Here is a 23948-nt window from a genome sequence, read left to right on the forward strand (position 1 = left end):
ACCTTTTTGCCTGTTCTCCTACTGTCCTGCTGAATAGCCAAACAAACCTGAGGTACTGTTTTTTGTAAAGGAAGAAAAATCACTCTAAGCCTGTCTTCCTAGCAAGCAAAGTCTGTCAGTTCTTTTGAAAACAGCTGCTGCAAGGAGTTTGACAAAAATGATGAAGGGGGGAAGTGTTCTCTATTTTTCGTTTTTAAAGTCCACATACCTTTTCATTATCTAATTGTACAAAGACTATTATGTAACTTTTATTTATTTTTAAATCTGCAGAGTCTAGTGAGTGAAGAGATAAATTTACACAGAATTGTATAGGACAAGGGTCAGCAAATTTTCTGTCAAAGGCCAAATAATAAATACTTTGGGTCTCTGTCACAGCTGCTCAGCTCTGCCTTTGCAGTAAGAAAGCAGCCGTAGACAGTATGTCATTGGGTGGGCCTGGCTGTGTGCCCATAAAACTTGATTGACAAAAAGAGTTTGTGTGGCTATCATGGCTGGTAGTTTTGCTGGCTGCCAGTATAGATCATTATTGGAAGAGCTATTTAAACGTAATTATCTTTTAGCTACAAACCTTAATTCCTCTTCCATTGTCATGAGGTATTTCTTAATGTCAAATCAATAGTATTTGTAGCATTGGATTATATTATTAGACTTTATTGAATTATGTTAATGGTGTAGGGGAGGGAAGAGAGAGTTCCTACCTAAGGAAGGAGTTGTGTTAAATATTGTAAAAGCTTTTGTATAGTTTCCTTCCTAGCTTCAAAAAGAGTAGTCCTGTATATCATTAATGTCAGAGCCGTTAGTTTGTTTACCCTCTCTTAAATACTGCAATGGCTTTTGTTTTAAACTCTTAAAACTGTTGTTTTGTTATTTAAGATTGATTGAGTATGCAAAAATTAATTGAGCACCTACTATGAACCAGCTACTGTAGACAGAAATGTAGAATTTCGTTCCTGCTCTCAAGGTCCTCTTAGTTTCCTAGAATTCAGATTTCTCAAAGAAATATCTTACAAAGTAAGCAAGTTTTGGGCAATATATTTCCACTACTGTTTATTTATTATATAGTGTTTCATCTGATCCTGGAAACATTTAATAGCCCTTAATACTCTTTGAAGCTTTTATTGATTATAAACCTCTGACTTTATATGCCAGATTTATCTTTCGGTCACCCTTGATCAAGCTATTAATGCTTCTTTGAAGGTGTTAATGAAAGCTACTTCCAGAAGCAGAGTTAAACACTCAAATTTGTATTTTTAAATTACGTAAAATAAGCATTCTATTTTCTATTTAGTGAAACCAATGATTATGTTATTCTCTGAGTGCACTGTGTTCTTTTGGTTCTCCCTGCTGTCCGTTTGGGAAGCCATCCTGTTGCGTCCATACTCACATTAACAAAGTGAATTTCAGCGTGTTTCCTCTCTCAGACTCACCAGCTCCATGAACCTTTTCCTGAGTTTTTCAGGAAGTTCAGAGCTTTTGTGTCTCAGCCATCAAGAGCACTGGAAAGAGAGCACTAATTGTAATCATCTTCTTAATTGTATGTTTGCATATATCATCCTGTAGACTGCAAATCCCTCGAGTGTAGCCATCGAGTTCTTTATCTTTGTGTATATTAACCCCTTCACTGGGCCTGGCATGTGGTTGGCACATCATAACTCTTGAATGAATTATTGTAAGAAAAGAATGGATTTAATCTCAAAAGCCTTAAGTAACTAAACCATTTATGCTGGTTTTTGTCAGTTTAACTTAATGCCAACTATGTGAAAGTAAATTGGTTGATATTGGTAAGCATTTGGAAGCGTTTCGTTGGTGTTAACCCTTCACTTAGTTAATTCACAGTATTTTAAAGATGTGTCTTGGAGCGTTCTTTGCTTTCATCTCAGGGTACAGTGCTGCTTTAACCAGACGCTCCACCTGTCATTTTCTCCTTGAAATACAGGGACTGATGTTCCTAGGCCTGTGGGGTTTAGTCAAGAACTCTGAAGATATTACCTGTAAAGTTATGTAGACACTAAAGGAAACGTAAGGTTCTTTTGGAGAGAAATTTCTGGCCTACTCTCTGGTGTTCCTGTTTCCTACAATCTCTTAGGAGATAGGATAACTCTCTCGTTATGCACAATCTTAAGTCTCCTCAATTTTCAAAACAGTCTTTGCTTGTATAATAGCATTTGAAAGTCTGCCAGGTAAGAATATCAGAATTTTGGCATTTAGCAGCTTGATCTTGCATTGACTATTATCCAGCTCCAGGAAAAATCAGTATTTAGAGGATTTATATTTTTGACAGTTTAAAGCAACTGTTATTTATCCATGTAGTAATGCTTCCCAGAATCTAATACTAGGAAAAAAAATTTTGTCTCTTTAAAACCGTACTAGGAGCTTTAGGTTTGGACAGACTAGTAATTTTACATTAGACAGACAGAATGACTTTGCCGGTCATTCTTTTTTTTTCCTGCTAAGAATGTTAAAATTTAATGTTAATACTATGGTGAGAGAGATCAAAGAACTCCAGACCCTTGGCGTAGTTTTACCTACTGAATGGCTTTTTAACTGGGTTCTTTTTGTGTATTTTAAATGGAAGTTTCTTAAATTCATCAGATAATAGATGAAGTCTTACAAGTTTTACACATTTGCTCCCCATCCCACCAGAGAATATCTTGTTACTGTAATTTTTAAAATTTTGTTTTCACGATATCAGAGAAACTGCAAAAATAGCACAAAGGATCCAGATACCCTTCATCCAGAGTCTCCAAATGTTAAAGTTTTACCATACTTGCTTTATTCTTCTTCTTTCTCAATTCTTTTAGAATAAATTTTAGATAGGATTTTTTTTTACTTTTCTTAAGTATTTCATTGTGTATCTCCTCAAAACACAGACATTAATACAGAACTGCTGTCCACTTATCAAAATTAAGAAATTAACATAGATGTAATATTGTCATCTAATCTAGAGACTTCATTCAAATCTCACCAGTTATCCCACTAATGTTCTTTAAAAGAAAACAAAAAAAACTTTGAATAAGGACAAACATGATTGGAAAATATATAATTCATGCACATATAGAAGACATTCATTTTGTGTAATAGCACTAGCTTCAAGAGCTATTTTGGAGAGGGTAATGATCTTATCAGTCATCTAGGCCAATCCCCCATTTTTATGAATAAGGAGTAATTGTGGAATCTTGAGTCCTTAAAAGGCTCAGAGTTTGATATTAATGTAATGCCAGCATTGGGATAAGAATCTAAGAGCTTGCAGTCCAGTTCTGTCATAGTCGTAACAATTTTACTGCATGTGCATTCTATGTATTTTGTAGTTATAAGGTGGAAGATAAACACCAGAATTTAGAATGCTATCACTGTGTGGTATGTTTTCAGATGACTTAGTAAATATTTTTATCTGTATTTTAAATCTTTTTAAAAATATGTTTCTGAAACAGTATGAACATTACTATGAGTTGAAGCCTAATCAGAGGGAAGGTGGTAATTTCATGAGAATACGTATCGTGGCTTTTGAACTGGGGTGTTACATAGGCGTTAACATCCCCTTGTTTGCACAGTCCTAGGAAGCCTCCTCTTTAATATCTTTTATTGGGTATATCTAAAGGCACATGATGTTTCAAAGGAGCACCTTAGTTTTTCCCCTACACTCAGCTTACAAATTTACGTATGTATCTATCCTTATTTCCCTTTCATCTTTCTTAGAAAGAGGTCTCTCTTCACTCATTTACTCTGTCTGCCTGTGTTGTTCAGTCCATATCCTTTCTTCTCAGAAAGACATTGCTTTATCAGTTATTTCTTCAGTCTCCTATGTCAATTCCTTCATCTCTTCTAACCTCTTTCTCTAAGCCTAAAAATATGCTCATCTTTACCACCCTTTTATACAAGAAAAATGCCTTGACTTCTTTCTACACAACTGTCGTGTTTTCCTTCATTCATATTTCTTGCCTCGTACACATCTAAGCCCTGCGCATGTCCTTCTGAGTTCATGACCTCCAAATCTGTCTCCAGTGTCTGCCCAGTTCCCATGCACATCACCACCTAGAATTTGACATAGATACCTAACTCAGCCTGCCCGAACTGAAACTCGTTAGCTTTCTCATTAAACTGTTCTTGCATTTTTCGCTTTTAGTTGGTGCTACCAGCATCTATTCAGTTGCTCTTACTGGAAATCTTCCTAGATGCCTCCCTTTGTCATCTCCAGCATGCCATAGTAAACAGATCCTATTGGTTTTGTCATCATCTGAATGTGTTCGCTTTTTCTGTGGCACCCAGAACACTGCATTCATTCAGAAAGTCATCACTGTCTCTCACCTGTTCTTCTGTAATTCCTGCCTCCTGTCTTACCTCCAACCCATTTTCCATACTACTTCCAGAATGGTCTTTCAAAAATATTTCATCTAGAAATGTAATTCTCTTAATTCCTACATTATTTCCTGTAGCCCATAGGATAAATTGTAGAGGTATTTAGTATGGAGTACAGTGGTTCCTGCGAAGTTTTTCATTCTTGTTGTCCATCCTTTCCTTCTCTTAGCCACGATAAACTCATTGCTATTTTCTGGATGTTACACTTCTGTCACTCTTGCCTTCGCATGTGCTATTTTCTTCTTTGAATACGTTTTTTTTCCCTTAGTGTCATGAACATTTGTTAGTTCTTCTAAACACAACTCATGTCATTTCCTCTAAAACCTTTTAATTTCAACTCCTGTCTCTGCTGTGCATGTTCGTTGTGCATCCATCTGAACTTACCACCCTGGGGATTGTTTGCTGATATGTTCATTTCTCCTATTTGCCTCTAATTGTAATGTCCCGAGCAAGAGCTACATCTCATCACATCTGAATCTGCAATATCGGTATCATTTCCTGGCTCCTAGTAGGTGCTCAGTACATGTTTGTTAAATTTAATTGAGTCAAATGAAATAGAGGAGATGGACGTCCCACCTCCTGTGGTGCTTCAGTGTAGCTAGCGGGTGGCGGCCACCCATGGGCTTGATGGAGGGACTCGCACCATCTGTCCTTGTCAATTAAGTCATGACTCCATTTTGGGAAAACCTTTGGAAGTAGAGCTGGAAAGTATGGAAGAAATAAAAATAACTTTTTATTTACATTGAAGCGGATTTTAATGTGTTTTGTGAGGTAGTAGATAAGGATCTTTTCTAATGCTGTGTGAAGGTTTAGTTTTTCTATTTTTTTATGTAAACAAATAGGTTTTAATTCTCAACTTTTCAATGTCATTGGAGCAGAGTGGCAATACCGTAATCTTAAAATTCAGATAATTTTTATAATGTGTCTGTCTTAAAATGTGTTGTAGAAATTTATCTTTCTACTATTTTTCTTTAGTATTTTTATTATTGAAATTCACATTGCATTGTAGAATCCCAGGGTTCTCAAATGTTCTCTTAGCCAACTAATATGTAATGCTTTAAGATCCAGACTTACACTCAACAGATGTTTACATTTCTGAACACAACTACTGATGGAAAAAGAAGCATTATCAGTAATAGATATAAACTACTCAATTGTACAGATAATCTAATTTTTAATATTTTAACTTATCTAAATGTTTTGTGTAGTATCTTTCATTGATTTTTTTTCAGTAATTATTTTTATACTTTCATTTTTTTCCCCCAAATGAAACAATAAAAGGATCAGAGATCAAGAAGTTCCGGAGGATATACTAATCAGGCCAGAGGATGTTACTTCAGATCCCAGTACTAGTAATTCCAGTGTCAAACTGGAAAGCACGATGGAAGATGATGCTGAAACATCCAGCAAATCTCCAGGTGAAATAAGTGTTTCAGTGGACAGCTCTTTACTTTGTACTTTGTCCTCAGAGTCTCATCAGGAAGCCGCTAGTAATGAGAATGATAAAAAACCTGGTAACCACAAATCTACATTACGGCCAGAAGTTGGCACCAGTTCACAAGATTCAGCTCTCTTAGATCAGGAATTGTACAACTCCTTCCATTTCTGGAGGACTCCTCTTCCTGAAATAGATGTAGACACAGAGCTTGAACAGGGCTCTGAGGATCAATTCAGCCCAGAAACAGCAGAAGCAGCACCTGGAGTCCCCACCCCGGGTTCTCCAAGTATCACCATGGCCACCAGAAAGGAGCTTGAAGAAATGATAGAAAACCTAGAGCCACATATTGATGATCCAGATGTTAAAGGTATGGGAGAGTCAGTCAAGTTCTTTATTCTAAAGCTGATATAAAATGTTATTTTTCCAGAAAAATTGCCTTTAAAAGATTTTTTTGACCATTATGTTGTTATGTATTCTTATGTTGATGAATATGATAAATCTGATTTTTAGGAAGTTTTGTTGATAAGCTAATCACTGTGTTCGTAACTGTAGCATATACAGATTTGTTGATTCACAAATCACTCTGAAATTGTCGCAGTCATTCAAACAAAGGTTGTACGTTTACAGTTGTAAATCTTGAGCCTTAACTCTTTTGTTCTGGGTCTCATTAGCTTTTTTATAAAATAGCAGCGGGTGCAGTGTTCTTTTTTGAGGAAAGACTATATTAACAGTAAACAAAGTTATCTATTTTCTTGTTGAATATGATGTTTTAAGAGCCGTGGATGCTCACAACTTTGTTTCTCAGTTTTGACTTTTTTCCGTTGGGTTACACATGTATCACCTAGACTCTTTCATTGTGAACAACAGCTTTCGAGGTGGTTCTTTCTTGAATAAGCAGTTGCCTCCTGCTAAGTGGAATGTGTGTTCTGAGTCAGTCGGGGCCGGAATGAGATGTCCTGGAGCAGTTCTTGCGCTTGCTGGGCTTGGAGCTGCTTTCAGGTCTGTGGGGCTGGAACCTGATGCAGTGTTCTTTCTGCTCCTCTGACGACCGCAGCCTTCCCAATGACTCTGCACAGCCATTCAGTGAAAGCTGCAGTGTTATTTAAAAGAAAGAACAGTTCTGAAAAATCCCACAACTACAAGTCTTCAGATCTTATATCACTTTGTGGATTTTTTTTCCTGGTTCCAAAAACTAAAGTTTCTGAACTGTCAGTTTTCTCAGTGTTAGGAAGTATAAACATTTTTAAAGCAGATAAAGTGATATCTTCAGTATTCTTCTGAAACATACAAAACCTTACTGTGTCTAAACTTTGCAAATTGCATCAGTTGTGGTAAAGTAAGCGGTTATCGTTATTTGGCTTTAATTTATTGTGATTTTTAAAGATTTCCTATCATAATTTTACACTTGGAGAAAAGTAAATGATTTGACTAAAGGTAAATTCATGTCCTTGGTTGTTGAAAGTTATTTTAATATAACTGGCAGATGGTCAGTTTTATTTTTTTAACCTTGTTTTTAGGTTTATTGGGATTTAATTTATATCAGTAAATTCAGCCTTTTGAATGGACAGTTCTGTGAACTTTGGCAAACACATACAGTTGTGTGTGACCACCGCAGTGAAGATACAGAACAGTTCCATCACCCCAGAACATTCCCTTGTGCCCCTTTCTAGTCAGTCCTTCCTTCCAACCACTGATCTGTTTTCTGTCCCTGTGATTTTGCCTTTTCCATAATGCCACATAAATAGAATCAAGCAATATATAGCATAATGTATTTGAGATTTACGCTGTTGTTGCATGTATCAGTAGTCCATTCCTTTTTATTATATTCTGAAACAAGGGCAAGAACAGAGGACTGAATATTTTCAATAGAATATCCTATTCTTGGGGCCAGCCCAGTGGCACAGCGGTTACGTTTGTGCACTCTGCTTCAGTTGCCCTGGGTTCACCGATTGGATCCTGGGCGTGGACCTCCACACTGCTTGTCAAGCCATGCTGAGGCAGGCGTCCTACATATAAAATAACAGGAAGATGAACTCAGATGTTAGCTCAGGGCCAGTCTTCTTCAGCAAAAAGAGGATTGGCAACAGGTGTTAGCTCAGGGCTAATCTTCCTAAAAAAAAAAAATCCTATTCTTTATCTCTCATGGCAGATTATTTTTTGTGAAAACCTTGCAGCTTTACTTTCTTTACTCATTCGTCAATTGTGGCTCCTGTCAGTGATTTTTACCCTCCATGAACCACTATTCTGCATTTTATGGCACCTTGATGATGTAGCAAGTACTGAGCTTTTTGTTTTGTTTGACAGTCTGCCTCCATCCCTCCCACTCTCTTCCACCCCCAGATGAGGAGAATTGAGACAGAGAATTACACCTGAGAGTGTGTGCAGCTTAGGACAGTCAACTCTTCAGAAATGTTTGTCTTTACAGATTTCAGCTTTTTGTTTAAATAAATTTTATTATCATTTATCAACTTAAGCTATATTCAGTTGATCAAACTTCAAGAACTCATATTTTGGGGTTATTATACTCCATTTTCATGAAAAAAAGCTTGTTAACTGGGCTTTAAGCCTGTTCTGGGAGCTCTCGCTGTGTTACAGTCCCTGCTAGTTCTCTGACACATAGTAAGCACACAACAAATAGGAACTGAAATATTGACTATGCTGCTTTAAATTCTTTTTTTAAAAATAAGCTAAAGGTAATATGGATAGTTTGCTTTTTTTTTTTTTTTTAGGAAGATTAGCCCTGAACTAACGTCCACCACCAATGCTCCTCTTTTTTTGCCGAGGAAGATTGGCCCTGAGCTCACATCCGTGCCCATCTTCCTCTACTTTATATGTGGGATGCCTGCCACAGCATGGCTTGTCTGCACCCGGGATCCAAACCGGCGAACCCTGGGCTGCCGAAGTGGAAAGTACAAACTTAACTGCTACGCCACCAGGCCGGCCCCCATAGTTTGCTTTTTAAAAAGACCTACACGTACATATAAGTTTCAGGATATGAAGATGGCTAATACTGTTTGACTTAAAATTGTATTGTAAATTTACAGGCTGCAGTTGAGAGATTTCAATACAAGTACTCTATTTTGATTTAATCAATTCTTAAATGTGCCATGATGTAAATTTGTCCTGATATTTTTTCTGTTCATGATGATGATCCTTCCATAACATGTCTGTTGACCAAGGCTTTCATTCAGCATTACTTATGCAGGGCCTACTATGTGCCAGATCCTCTCCTAGGCACTAGGTGTAGAGCAGCAGTGACCCCGGCAGAAATCACAGCCTCAGAGAGCCCAGGAGGTGAGGCAGTGCTAAACTGCCTGTGCGTCACGCATGCTGCTGGACAGCATCGCTGGGCCGTGTTGGCATTTGCTGCTTAGGCTGCAGAATTCTCAAGCATTTGATTTTATTGAAATCTGAGGGTATGTTAATTTCAGTAATGCTGCCTTAGTTTTCTGTAGTGCTGGAAGGTGATTTGAGTTTTTAAAGGTTATAGCTTAAGTTTGGATGCCTTTTCTAATTCTGCCATTGCGGGCAGTCATTTCCTTCGAACTGTCAGAAAATATCTACCTTTTTGAAAGGCAGAACTTGAATCCAAAATTGGAAACTAAATTCTGACTGGGGACTAAACTCATTATGTTGCATGTGTACATTTTCTCTTGACAGTTGGGCGGTGAGCTGTGGGGAGGCCCCGCCCAGAGGACCCCCTTAGGGCGTACCCTCTGCAGCGCGAGCCAGCTTCCCAAGCCTCCGCTCACCTGGGCTTGCCCATGTTGCCGTTCAGTGCCGTGGGAAACAATAGTAAGACTTGTTTTTTCTCTTTTAAGGCAGGCTTTGCTTCACACTCCTGTAATTTAACTCTTACCTTCCTCGAAGCTTTGATAGGGGGTTTTTTTGTGTGCAGATTTTTGGTCAAAAGTTTTAAGTGTTTCCAGGGACTAGAATGAGATATTCCTGTCAGAAAAAGAAAGCCCTTTCTTGGTTATAGAACAGAAATAGATCCTACATGGAAGGCCAGAAAGGGAAGTAGTAAAAATGAAGGTGTATAAGATCCCCTTTTCCAAAATACTTACCTAGGGAATTTGAGGTTTTCCCGTCTTCCTCTAGAGCAGTTTCAGAGTCCCTGGCATTTGGAATTGCCAGGCTGCTTCAGGAGTGGACCTGAGCAGTGGCTCAGTAGAGTTCTTGATGCCAGCTTGATTTACCGTAGGTAGGTTCATAGACTACAAAAAGAAAAACTGCCCAAGCTCACAAAACACAGATTCCTTTCCAATTTAGGCTCAATAGAAGAATTAGACCCTTTTAGCAGTCATGATTAAAAAATCATATTGTTCACTGATTGAAATCAACAGATTGTTAGGAATTTGCGACTAACCACCGGTTTAGTTTGTGGAAGAGTTAGAGATTATAAAGGTTTAGCTCAGCTGTACCAGCTTGTTCAGGGAAGGTGTAAAATTCAGTTTCCAGGTGGTCCCTGTTTCTGAGCATGAGTCACTAGGGACTGTGTTTCTCACATCCATGGTTCACTGAGCTCTGGTGCTGGGATTTCAGTCCACACTGTAAGTAAAATGCGGGTCTGGTGAAGACCTGTGTGTTCAGCGTTCTTAAATTCAGCATGGTGGTATATCCTGCTGAAGTTTCCGTATTAGTCAAGCGCTAGATTCTACCTCATTCTCTGGCTGGAGAATGTAAGCATCAGCTTTCCTCGGCATTCAGCACTAGGCTCACTCTTCTTGATCTTTATATCAATTTTTGAAGAAGGTAACTTCACAATGAACTCATTTAAACTTTTATGAAGGTACAAACCTAAAAATAAAAATTAATGTAGACAAAGAGAAGTATGTAATCTGTTTAGAGATAAATGACCTATTTAAAGGCATTTTCTGTGAAAGGCTCTGATTTACAGAATTGAGATGTGTCAGCAATCACTCACACACACACACACCCCCGTACGTTTTGTGGGAGACAAAACATTTTAACCTTTATGTATTGTGCAATCTCCTTTAGTACGATTTTGATTTCGTTTTGGAAAATTAAAAGATTCCAAAAGGGGGAGTGAAAGTGATTAAAAGGATTAGTATAAATTGCAGCTGAAATTCTCAAAAGAATGAAGATACTTTTCATGATTAAGACCTTCAGTTTACTTACTTAATTTAGCAAATAATGACCTCATAGAATAAAGCCTCATCCTGTATGTTTCTTATATCTCTATTGCCAGGTAACTAATGAACTTAGACTAGAATTTTATAAATGCTGCAGCTTAGTAATCGCTTATCTTAATAAAACAGTTACTCTGATTGCTTTTTTTATAATCTTTAACTGGAGTAGGCACACACTTTCTAATCTTTGTATTAAATAAATTTGAAGTTAAAATTTATGAATTTTTTATTTTCAACATCCAGTTGGATTGTTAAGTAATGCTAAGCAATATTTTTTGCTGAATTTCTCATTTATTTGGGGGAAGGAAGAATCCTAGTTTTGAATCACTTCTATAATGAAGGAGTAACTCAAATCATAGACAATGCTATTTGCCTGAGTTAAGAACCACGCCTTGGTAAGTTGTCATTTTGGCTTGCTGCAAGCAACACACTGCTTATTTGGGATCTTTATGTTTGAGACATTTCACTCATTTCATTTTCAAAAAGAATTAGAGAAGAATAAAATAAACTAGAGTAAGATATGAGATGTTTAAATGTAACTGCAACAAAAATCTTTGTAATTACCGTTGTTTTATGTTGGCAGGGTTTGTGTGACTGCTCTTCTGCTAAAATAGATTAGTAAGTAAGCCTTGTTAGTTCGATTCATGCACTACCAAAACATAGTTAACTTATACTGAAATTGACTTCTTTTAATAAACTGGAAGCACCTTCAAAACTAGATAGCATTTCTCTTTTCATACTAACGCAGAATAATGTACAGTAGTAGACAAACATTTTTAATCTCGTGAAAGCATATTAGTTTTCTACTTTTTCTCCTGGAGAACTAATGATTCACCACAGTAGAGTTTTTTTCCAGCTTTTTGATGGCAGTGTCAAAAAAGTATACATTTCATTGATAATGTATAATGCAAAGGGAAGAAAACTTGTCAGCTTGTTGTAATTCTGCCACTCATTTGCCGTTTCCCCACAGCTCAAGTGGACGTGCTGTCTGCTGCACTGCGTGCTTCCAGTCTGGATGCTCCTGAAGAGGCCAGCAGTACAGAACAGAGAAGTGATGCGCAGGACGCGCTGGGCGTCAGTGAACTAGCAAACTGCAGAAGGAGTCCCGATGCCTCTGTGCCTTTCGCCAGCAGTGCTGTGGAGGTAAGGGCTCCATGGAGTGTGTATCAAGTGAGAGCAGTTTGAATCAGAGGTCTTTTTGTTAGGGAATAGTTGTAGCTAATCATTGTCTAGTTAGTACCTTCTGTTTCTTGCTCATTTTCTCTTTGCATCTAAAATAAAATAAAAGTAATTGTCACCACATCCTATCTGTGTGACATTAAGTGTCATGTTCAGTGCTTGGAAAAGTAAATCCCGTTCCTGTCTACATGACCAGTTGAGGAGCCGCAACGATAATGTAGCTTACTGCAGTGAAATAGTCTTACTGGAAACAAAGCCCTTTATCAAGAATAATTAACTCTTCCCTTTTCTTTTTGGAGAGGTGCTTTGTTTCTGATCGGACCATTTCACTGCAGCAAGCAACACAGTGTTCTGAGCAGAAGATCGGGACTTGAGGCCATGTTGCGGAGGGCCAGTGGCATATCTGGACTCTGGAGTGTGAGGGTGGGTACTGTCACCAGCATTGTCTTCGCTGTGTACTTGGAGCTGTTCTGTATGATCCTCCCCTGATTTCCCACGACATCCCGCCAAGGCAGCATTGTTTGGTATCAGTATTTCTTCTCCCTCGTTTATATAAACAGGGAGAAGGAATACACCACTGACTGCCAGGATCAAATGGTTGCAGATCACAGAGGCTTAAATGATAAGCTCAGGAAAGAGTGGCTGTGTACACATGGGGATGGCAAGAGGGTTCTTAGAACGGTAGTGGATTTCTGTTTTGCTTTTTAGAGGTGACATCTGGTATAGTTGGAAATCTTGTAGAATGCACTGGCATCAGGATGAAAGTGGCCGCTTGTCATCATTGGAGATTTGAGCACTATGATACCATTGCATTTTAGAAAGTGTTTTGTTGTGGGGTTTTTTGGGGGCTGTTAAAAAATATATTTGTAAAATTAGAAATAGCCAAGAGTAGAAACATAGAAGAAAAACTGTATGTAACATCTTGTGGCCTTTATTAAAACAGTTGACTGAAAGCACCTTCTAGATACTGTTTTATAAATAAGGTAATTTTAGATATCTGAACTGTTTCAAAATTACTTCTAAATTTACTCTTTAGTAAGTTTCACTCTGGAATTCATTTTCACATGTTTAGCAACCTAATCGGCAAGTTTGATTTAAGGCAGCAGAAGTTCTTATGAGGTTAGGTAGGTTTATAAACTTTTAAAAGTGTGAAGAATTTATCTGAATTTGTATCTTTTGGTAGTCTTGAAAGGTAAGTCATTTGATAAGATAGTTAAATGAAGGAAACCTGCAGACAGGACAGTTCTTTAAGTAAATGTTTTTTCCTGACAGAATATGGACTCCACCCTTCGCTATATCCACAATGATTCGGACTTGAGCACCAATAGCAGTTTTAGTCCTGATGACGAGAGGAGATCTAAAGTACAGGTAAGTGACAAAAAGTCCTTTATTTTGTGTAGATGTTGCTAATTCTGCCTTGAAACCCATTTCTCACTGAATTTGGTCCTTCTTATAATGAAGTTTTTTAGAAATTAAGACTCAGTGTATCATAGTTGTGATAAGAAAATTCAAATAATAGGGTAGTGAAATATAAGCAGAAACGTTCCACTTCTCACACCTTGGTCAGAGTCCCCTCGGATCATCGTGCCTTCTGTATTTCTTCATGAATTTTTTGGTGGGTGCCTATGTACCCCACTTTGTCTTTGGAAGACAAATAGGATCATCCCATCATACAGATATTTCACCATGCCTAAGTTGCCACGAAGTATGATACAGCTTGGTTTCAGATGAAAACATGAAAAAATAGCTCAGAGCCATTATGAAGTGCATCAAGACAAGTTGAACTGCAGTTTCAGAGATTTTTAATGTGGGAAAATATGCTTTTGGAATCACTGGAATATGATCGTTTGTACCTTGCCTCTCTGTTTTTTCTATTTTTTTAAAGAATTGTTCTCTTGGAGGTCTCTCCCTGAGTGCGTGAGGCCTCCCTGCCCCTCAGCAGCACAGCAGCCGCCGGCGCCGTGTGCTGTCTGCTCTGAGGAGGCGCCGCGCTTCCCCAGCGCTGTGCGCATCCGGGTTTAGCTTCGCTGTGATATTACACGTGGTGCTCCGTTCATCATCATTCTGTGCGGTGTTTGCTTCTGGGACCATATGTTTTTGTAAGAAGGTTTGCTAGGTCAGATGGCACGTGTTCTTTACATTTGATCTGCTTATTACAAATGGAACCAGTATTCATGATGTCATAAAACATGCTGTTATCACTTACGTGTAGGCAGCTTTGCAAGTCGAGACATAAAGATTGTCTTATTCTGTGAATGAGTTTATTTCAATTTTAGTTTATTTTTTTAATAGCTAATAAGTTTACATAGTTCACAATTCAAAAGGTCCAAAGGCATTCAGTGATGTTTTTTCTGTTTTTTTCCTCCACCATCCACTTTTCTTCCCCCAAAGCAATCAGTTTTACCTTTCTTGTGTGTCTCCTTCCCAAGCTATATTATACATACGTTCTTTTTTCCCTCACGTTTATACAAATGGTTGGAGATACATGCGCTTTAAATTTTTATAATAATTGCTAAATTTCCATCTAAAGGTGGGTGTTGTTTTCTAAAAATACGTGTTGATAATAGTGCACGGGTGTGCCTGTTTCCCATGTTCTCCGGGTTCCATCAAACTCTAAACTCTGTGGTCTTTGCCAACAGGAAAAGCTGCTGTTCTTTTCTTTAGTGTATCTTTTACATTTAGTAATCAGTTCTAATCCTCTGTTTAGCTGTTGTCTCTTTTAGCATCTGAGTCATCATTTTTCTCCTAGAGTTGCTTATTTATTTATATATATTTTTCCCTTAGCATATTTTTCTTGGCTCTTTTCAGTTACTAGATACCTGAAAAATAGAGATTGGTTTTTCTCCCCTGTTTGAGATGCTATCTTAAATCCATATATTTAAAAATAAGACTAATTTATGTCTAAACTGCTCCTAATGCGTCACTGTCATGCCTCTCTTCCTCAGGATGTTGTTCCTCAGGCTCTCTTAGATCAGTATTTGTCTATGACGGACCCCTCTCGTGCACAGACGGTCGACACAGAAATTGCTAAGCACTGCGCATACAGCCTTCCGGGAGTGGCCCTGACGCTCGGCAGGCGGAACTGGCACTGCCTGAGAGAGACCTACGAGACACTGGCGTCAGACATGCAGGTGAGCGAGGCCGCTGAGGAATTAACCGACGTGCATAGGGAAGGCACAGTGTTTCACCTTTCAGAACCTAGTAGAATTTCTGTTCATGTTCTAGCAAGTACTTGGTATTACAGGAAATTATGTGCAGAAGAGTTTAAAAGTAATAACAAAGCTTTCTTTTGGCATGGTTCGAGGTCCACAGTTTTGTGGCTTGTTTTTTATCTAAAGTATTAGAAATTATCATCACATTTGACATGCCTAAAGTTCCTAACTTCAAATGTGTTATTGTCTAGAGTTTATGTATGGATTAATTCTTGAGAATATAAGGTTTCGTTTCCCCCCTAGAAACAGTGTTATCGGCGCCTCTTGGGCTTTTTCAAACCTTAATGGTCCTGTGGCCGGACTGGCGCTGCCGGGCTTGGGGCCCTGAGTGCCCTGTGCCCACCCCCAGCCCTTGGAAGAACACAGATGTGAAGTGTTGACTGTACATCATTTTGCCTGCATATCTGAGACTTTGGGAGGGTTCTTTTCCTAGGCTTTGTTGACTTAACTTCCCCTGCTGTTATGGTCTGGTTTCTGTATACCGGAATTTTTCCACTCTTCCACAAAGCCTATTCCTGCAGCAAAATTAATCTCTCAGTTATTAAGAAAGCAGTCTGGTTAGATTAATTTATATGGAGATATGAATGATTTTCCCTTAAATGTCTTAGTTACTGCGCTTTTCAAAGAATCAGTGCCATTGACTCAGCAATTTAGAAGTTGAAATTAATCTTAAGAGAGCATAATTGATGGACCTATGAGGTTAGGTAACCAGTGTTCACTCACTTCTTCAGCAGTGGAACTGGGCAGGGACCACAAAAGCCCAGTTTCCTTATAGTCCTTCTCTATTATTGGTGGATTTGCAGTCTTACTCCTCAGAGCTCTCAGGGCTCCTCGTGACGAGGGAGGCTCCGAATGGCAGGGCTCCCTGCCTTCCCCGTGCCCTCCCCTCCAGCGGAACGGCTCTGCCTTCATCTGTTTGATAGAACAAACGTGGGTATAAAATTTTATTTCGAGAACGGGTTCTGATGTTTGCGGGCAAGAATAAAACCTTTGCTCACAACACTTCTTAGCAGGCAAAGCTCTAAGCTTACGAGTAACAAAGTAAAGATTTTTAAATTAAGGCAACATGAAGAAAAAGATGTTTTTGATGTAAAGTTTGCCTGTAAACACAAGCCATTTCTGTTTAGGAGTTCTTTTTCAGGGCTCTCTGCAAAAGATTTTCCTATTTTTCATTTCTTTAATTGCCAATTCCTTAAAAGCAAATTTTGTTGTTTTTTAGTCCAGGATAGGCTGTACAGGAAGCGGAAGGGGAACAGTGACGTGAGGATGTCACTAGGCTGCCTTGATTGATGTGGGGCATCGGTAAACCAGGCAGCCAGTGTTCAGAGAGCTACGGAAGCTACGTAGTGCTTTCCAAGCATTATTTTCCTCCTAAATGAAAAGGAGATGATACAGACTGTGCAGGGATTTACGTTTCTTCCTCCAGGTTTTATTACGTAGGAGGCATCTTTAAATCTGCTTACTGTTACTTTTATTCTGATTTAATGTTTTGAGATGAATACCATTCAGATATAAATCGCCTCCATGCGTTGTAGAAGTCAGAGCCCTGAGCGCTGTGTGCGCAGCTCCCTCACTGAGTCTGTTCGTCTCTGCAGTGGAAGGTGCGGAGGACCTTGGCCTTCTCCATTCACGAGCTGGCGGTCATTCTTGGAGACCAGCTGACGGCTGCAGATCTGGTTCCGATTTTTAATGGATTTTTAAAAGACCTCGATGAAGTCAGGATAGGTGTCCTTAAACACTTGCATGATTTTCTGAAGGTAACTTTTTAATTCTTTTACATAAAAACACACTTAAATTCCCTGTAGATCTAAAATTTTGATTTTCTGCTACCACCAAGATGGATTTCTGTATGTTCTATGTAAGAAAATGTAGTCATGAATTGCTGGTGAGATATGACTTTAAATAGAAAAAAAGAAATAGTGTTATTCTGATCAGTTTTGCTGGTGTCATTGTAATTTTTTTTCGTTTTTTTGGGTTTGTTTCTTTTTTTCTTTGTTTTGGTGATGAAGATTGGCTCTGAGCAAACATCAGTTGCCGACCTTCCTCTTTTTGCTTAAGGAAGATTGTCCCTGAGCTAACATCTGTGCCAGTCTTCCTCTATTTTGTATGTGGGATGCCACCACAGCTTGGCTTGATGAGCAGTGTGTAAGTCTGTGCCCGGGATCCAAACCCACAAACCTGGACCGCCAAAGTGGAATGTGCAAACTTAACCACTATGCCACCAGGCCAGCCCCTGTAATTTTTACTTTAGAAATAATTACACTAATTTTCATTTTTAAATGATACGAGATCATGGTTACAAACATCTCTACCTTTTCTCAAAATTATCAAATTAAATATATGTAAAAACTTTGCGTGAACATGGAATGTGGAGGCTTTATGTGGTGGTCCGGGGGCTGAGCATTGACCTTCAGTCCTTGCTCCTTCGCTGTGGGATCTCTGATCTCTAAGGTGAACAGCCGTGACTCTGCAGCTTGTTCAGTCCTGGAACACTATTGTTTTTAGACTTTGGCCTTGAAATTGGCTCTCACATAGTGCTAAGGTTTCAGGTACAGACGTACTGTAATCTTTTTAAAAAACATTGATACCATATTGTATTTTATACAGATCGCATTGAAATGTCTCTAAATTGTCCCAGTAACGTCTTTTATAGCTTCTTCCCCCTCGGTTCAGAGTCCAATCAGGAGTTGCAAATTGAATTTAAATATTATGTCTCTTTAGTCTTCTTAAATTGAGAACAGTTTCCCTGACTTTTTGTCTTTAATGTCGTTGGCATTTTTGAAGAGGCCAAACCAGTTGTTTCGCAGAACACCCTCAGTTTGAAATTGTCTGCATGTTGTTGCACAGCTAGACACAGGTTGAACAGGTTTTCTTTGCAGGAACAGTACCATCTACGTAGTTGTTGTTCTGAGTGCATCACACCAGGGGTCACTGATGCTGCCTTCTCATCACCAGTGGTGCTGCGTCTGGTCGCTTGGTTGTGGTAGTTTTGGCTCACTTTCTCCATTGTAAACTACCTTTCACCTTTGTAATTAATAACCACTTGGTGGGGTGATGCTTTCAAACTCCTTGAGCATCTTTCCTGCACGAGTCTTTCACCCAAGGCTTTTGCATCTGTGCATCTATACTGGGTTCTTGCCTGAATCAGTTGTTTCTGTGTTCATTGTCAAATACTGATTTTCTGTTTTACGGTTCCTCCTTGTATTTATTAGTTGGCATTCTTTTGGTGGGGGGCGGGGGGGGTGGAGGGAGGAATATTAGCCCTGAGCTAATTGCTGCCAATCCTCCTCTTTTTGCTGAGGAAGCCTGGCCCTGAGCTAACATCCATGCCCATCTTCCTCCACCTTATATGTGGGACGCCTACCACAGCATGGCTTTTGCCAAGTGGTGCCGTGTCCGCACCCGGGATCTGAACTGGCTAACCCCCAGCTGCTGAGAAGCGGAACGCGCGCACTTAACCACTGCGCCACCGGGCCGGCCCTACTAGCTGGCATTCTTATGTAAAGATAACCTTTCCCTTCTCTCCCTCCCCCTTTTTGGAAGTTTTTTTAGTATCAGTGTGTACTCTATAATTATTTTTTTATTCAGTGTAATGTAATCCATTTCTGTTTTTTTGTTTTAAACATCAAATTTGGCTAATGGGAGCCATTACGGCTGCCTCCTGTGTCATTTTGATTTGTCCCCTCATTTTAAAGCACATCCTTACCTTCAGGCCCACCTTCTCCTTTCTCAGCCCCAGCCTGGAATCAGCTATTTCTCAAGGAGCCCTGGTCTTTTTTAGTGATGAATGGTGTTTAGAAGCCAAGATCCAGGCACTAGATGTGCACATTTCTCCTGGGGGTAATTTTTTTTAGGCCTTTTCAGGGAAGACAGGAGCTGGGGAGGGGGATTTTTTTAAAGATTTTCTTCTTCCCTTTTTCTCCCCAAAGCCCCCTGGTACATAGTGGTATGTTGTTAGTTGTGGGTCCTTCTAGTTGTGGCATGTGGGATGCCACCTCAGCATGGCCTGGTGAGTGGTGCCATGTCCGCGCCCAGGATCCGAACCAGCAAAACCCTGGGCCACCGAAGCGGAGCGTGTCATCTCAACCACTCGGCCGAGGAGCCAGGATTTTTGTTTTTTGAGTTTTTTAAAATTATTTAATCCATATTGATATCCCTACTTCTAATCCAATAGCAATTCCTCTCTTTTCTTCACCTCATATTTTTTCTCACGGTAAAAACTCTGTTCTTAACAACATTAATATGTTTAGTCATTTGCTCAGTTCTACAACATACATGAAATAGTTTCAGAATTAGTTCACCAATAATAATTCCAACATCAAGTCAACTAAGTAATGTTCAAGATTTCCTTCAGCACTTTCTGTCTGTAGAGCACACCCCCTGAAGGTGTGTGATTACAGTACTAAGTTAAAACTGAGGCTTTTTTTTCTGTATGATTCTTACCTATTCACACAGTTAATGTTTATTTGCTTCTGTTCATATCAAATGTTAGGATCTTCCCCCTTGTTGACTATAAACCTGCTTTTAAATATTTATAGAGCAATTATTGGGATAAATTTCTTTTTTTTTTCACTCAACAAATTATTTATTGAGCATAATGACTGTGTTCAAGGAGTTCCTGGTAACGAGATGAGCAGAGTGGGTGGGTGCTATAGTAAGGCTGTGCCCGAGGCACTGGAGAGGGTGGCAGAGGGCCCTCACTGGCTCCAGAAGTAAATATGTCAAAAGAGGATAATGACTCTTGAAGGTAAATGGGATCATCAGGGGGAGATGAACTTAATACCAATTCTTAAAATGGTTATCCTTCGGAAGAGCTAACCATATTATGTATAGTCGTTTCTAAGCAGTCTAGTAAAAGAAGTAATGTCTATACCTTGTTCTAGTGAATATTTTTATTTTGTTACTTCAGCTCCTTCATATTGACAAAAGAAGAGAATATCTTTATCAACTTCAGGAGTTTTTGGTGACGGATAATAGTAGAAATTGGCGCTTTCGAGCTGAGCTGGCTGAGTAAGTTCTCACCGTGTGTTAGACCGTGTGGAGGGGTATGTATGCATTCATCAGTCCCGGGGCTGCGTCTGTTCAGTACTTTGTGTGGATCTGAGTTTCTCTCTAGTATCCTGTTCCTTTAACATTTCTTGTCATGCTGGTCTTGCCGGGAGTGAATTTTTTGTTTTGTTTGGTTTTTTTTTGGTCTGTTTCACCTTCGGGTTTTTTTTTAACCGTGGTTAAATACATATAACCAAATTTGCCATAGGTGACATTTAGCCCATTCACAGTGTTGGGCAGCCATTGGCATTAGCTACTTCTAGAGCATTTCATCGTCCCAAAGGAAGCCCCATGCCCTTGGGCAGTCACTCCTCGTCCCTCTCTGTCCCTGGCAACCACTGATCTCCTTCCTGTCCTTGTGGATTGCCTGTTGTAGACATTTTGTATAAATGGAATTATGTAACATGTCACCTTTTGTGTCTGGCTCCTTCACTTAGCATGTTTTCAAGATTCGTTCATGTTGTACCATGTATCAGAACATTATTACTTTGTATAATTAATACTCCACCATGAATCTACCACTTTCTAAAATCCATTTATCCATCGATGGACATTTAGGTTGTTTCTGCCTTTTGGCTGATGTGAATAGTGCTGCTGTGAACATTCACATACAAGTTTTTTTTGAACACATATTTTCAATTCTTTTGAGGTAGATTTGTTGGGTCATCTGGTAATTCTGTGTTTAACTTGTTGAGGAACTGCCGATCCATTTTCCACAATACCTGCACCATTTTACATTCCTCCCAGCAATTTATAAGGGTTCCAGTTTCTCTGCATCTTCCCCAATACTTTCCATTTTCCCTTTTTTCACTTATAGCCATTATTATAGTGGGTGTGAAGTAGCATCTCATTGTGGTCTTGATTAGCATTTCCTTGATGACTGTGATGTTGGCACCTTTGCATGTGCTTGAGGACCGTTTATGTATGTTCTCTAGGGAAATGTCTACTCAAGTCCATTGCCCATTTTTTAATTGGGTTGTTTGTCTTAAATTGGGTTGTTGAATTGTAAGAATTCCTTATATATTCTGGATTCTAGACCAAACCTGCATTTTTAAAAGGTATCTTTGCTGCGTATAGAATTTGGGGCTGACAGTGTTTCTTGTAGTATGTTAAAGATGTCACTCCATTGAGTTCCAGCTTCCTGGCTTCTGACTAGAAGTGGACATGTTGCTTCTGCCGTTCGCGTGGAGGGCTGAGTCCGTCTAGTCAGGAGCAAGCTGGCTTGGGTCACTGCGGTTACGTTGTGTGCACTGTGAGCGTTAATTCGTCCAGCTGCGGGCTGCTCTTGCCTTTTGCTGAGGGTGGGAGCTAGGGTGCTCGTGGGCCCTTCGTGCGTCAGTATTCCACCCTCAGCTTTCAGCTGCTCCTGTACCCTGCAAAGCAGGTGGCTCTCGTCCTTCTCCCCTAGCCGTAGCCTACCCTCTCCCTGAGAGAGGGGAGAATCTCTGGAATTCTGAGTGTGCGTCTGTCTTTGGGAGGCCCTATGTGCCTGGGCTTTCTCGGAATCCCCGCCGCCTCCCTGTGGCATCTAGTCTCTGTCTTGTATGGTCAGTGTGGGCACAGGTTTCCTGCCCCTCCCCAGCAGAGCAGACTTCTGCTTGGTATCCGTGTAGGGTCTCAGCTCAAGAAGGTTTGCTGCTCCCCTCCCACCCCGGGATAGCTTCTTCTCTGTCCCCAGTTGCAGTATGTCCTTGCCTGTGTCCGTGGGTGGACAGGCTCTGCTGCCCTGCACCAGCAGTTTACGGCTTTTGCTTTGTATGCGAGAAGGGCCCAGGGGAATGCGTGGGGTTTCACATTTGTCCCCCAACATGTGGCAGTCACTTACTGCCTGCCAAGGGGCCTTTCTCCACTTTGCTTTTCTGGTCCCAGGCTTTCTCGTGTGCACCCAGGGGAGGCCGGTGAGAAAGTTCACAGTGTCAGAAAATAGAGTTGATAAGTGTGCCTCTCTCCTTGAGGATTTATGTTTGTGTATATATGCAGGTGCATTTGTTGTTGCTACATTATTATATTCATGTGTATAGTTCACTTCCTGCTGATTACAGGTGTGAATAATGTTAACCATAAAATCTGAAAAGCAAAGGTCTCATTCATATCCAAGTTATTTCTTCAGGGGCATTGTTGCTTGTACTCAGGTGAGCCTGGTGGATCTCTTAGTCTTCCTATCTCCTCAGGTGTCGTCGGAACAGTTGCTGGAGGACCTCTTAACCTCTTAGTTATCCCTGGTAAATGGAGCATTCCCTTAGAAGCTGCTCATAGCCTTGACAGATACACTCCAGGCTACCTAAAACTGCTAGAACTTTCTTATTTAGATAACCAATTTGTAGATGGAATTTTCTCAGCACTTTCAGAACAGTTACTGTGGAAAAAATGTGTTCCATGTTCCAGCTGAACATACTAGGAAGTACTTTGCTCTGTCTCAGTCCCTGTGGATGCCATTCCACAGCATTTGTTTTCCTTACATTCTGAGGGGAAGAGAGACTTGAACTTGTATAATGTTTAAGTGCATTTCCAGATACACAGAGACTGGAGGTAATTCTTTGCATGAGAGACCAGGTCAATCACTAGTCTGTGCGTGTTCATCTCACAGATGGTATTCGGTATTACACATCATTCAGGTGATTAACTTGTTTTCATTTCTATTTATTTTTAAATTTTAATTATATTTTTATTTTTATAATTCATTTTTGTAGACAGCTGATTTTACTTCTAGAATTATATAGTCCGAGAGATGTTTATGACTATTTACGCCCCATTGCCCTGAATCTGTGTGCAGATAAAGTTTCTTCTGTTCGTTGGATTTCCTACAAGTTGGTATGTGTTAAAGCTGTTACCATTTTAGATCAGCACATTTTTTAATAAGATCATAGAGTAGAAGCCGTGTCTCACTTCTCCATGCTCCCTCTGCCAGGTCAGTGAGATGGTGAAGAAGCTGCACATGGCGACCCCGCCGACGTTTGGCGTGGATCTCATCAACGAGCTCGTGGAAAGCTTCGGTAGATGTCCCAAGTGGTCTGGTCGGCAGGCCTTCGTCTTTGTCTGCCAGGTAGGCGAGGACTTACCCATTTGTGACACGTGTTTTTATCTAGAACTGTTTCTTTCACTCCTTGCCTCTCTCAACACCGTCTTTCTTATCTTAAGGAACAGAACTTGCCCTCTGGCTCTTTGTAGGATCAGCTGCTCCCTCAGAGCTGGGTGTCCGTCTGCCTAGTTCATCCTCTCTCCCTCAGTCCACCTAGCTCTTTAAAAGCTGGCACCCGGGCCTGGCTTGATGGCATAGTGGTTAAGTTTGTGCACTCCACTCCGGCAGCCCCAGTTCACGGGTTCGGATTCCGGGTGCAGACCTGCACACACTCATCAAGCTGTGCTCTGGCTGCGTCCCACGTGTGAAATAGAGGAAGATTGGCACGAATGTTAGCTCAGGGCCAATTTTCCTCACAAAAAAATAAAAACAGCTAACACCCTGCAGCCATCCTCTAGAGGTTGCTCGAGGCCTGGCCTGTAGCGCAAGTGTGAAAATGAACATGACTGTGAACGCCCAGGTCTCTGCGGAGCAGTTTAGAA

General features: G+C 40.0%; 1 protein-coding gene across 7 annotated transcripts in view; it reads left to right on the plus strand.

The window, feature by feature from the left end:
- PPP4R1 (protein phosphatase 4 regulatory subunit 1) overlaps positions 1–23948 on the plus strand; it is a 76082-nt gene that overhangs the window by 49732 nt on the left and 2402 nt on the right. For all 7 annotated transcript variants that reach the window (XM_046671341.1, XM_046671344.1, XM_046671343.1 and 4 more), the window contains 8 exons: positions 5638–6161; positions 11918–12090; positions 13399–13494; positions 15072–15257; positions 16934–17095; positions 20248–20348; positions 23078–23198; positions 23296–23430. In XM_046671341.1, coding sequence (XP_046527297.1) covers positions 5638–6161; positions 11918–12090; positions 13399–13494; positions 15072–15257; positions 16934–17095; positions 20248–20348; positions 23078–23198; positions 23296–23430 — 1498 coding nt within the window. The remainder of the gene's footprint in view (positions 1–5637; positions 6162–11917; positions 12091–13398; positions 13495–15071; positions 15258–16933; positions 17096–20247; positions 20349–23077; positions 23199–23295; positions 23431–23948) is intronic.

This window comes from Equus quagga, chromosome 9 (genome assembly GCF_021613505.1).
Source record: "Equus quagga isolate Etosha38 chromosome 9, UCLA_HA_Equagga_1.0, whole genome shotgun sequence".
In the NCBI taxonomy this organism is placed as follows: Eukaryota; Metazoa; Chordata; class Mammalia; order Perissodactyla; family Equidae; genus Equus; species Equus quagga.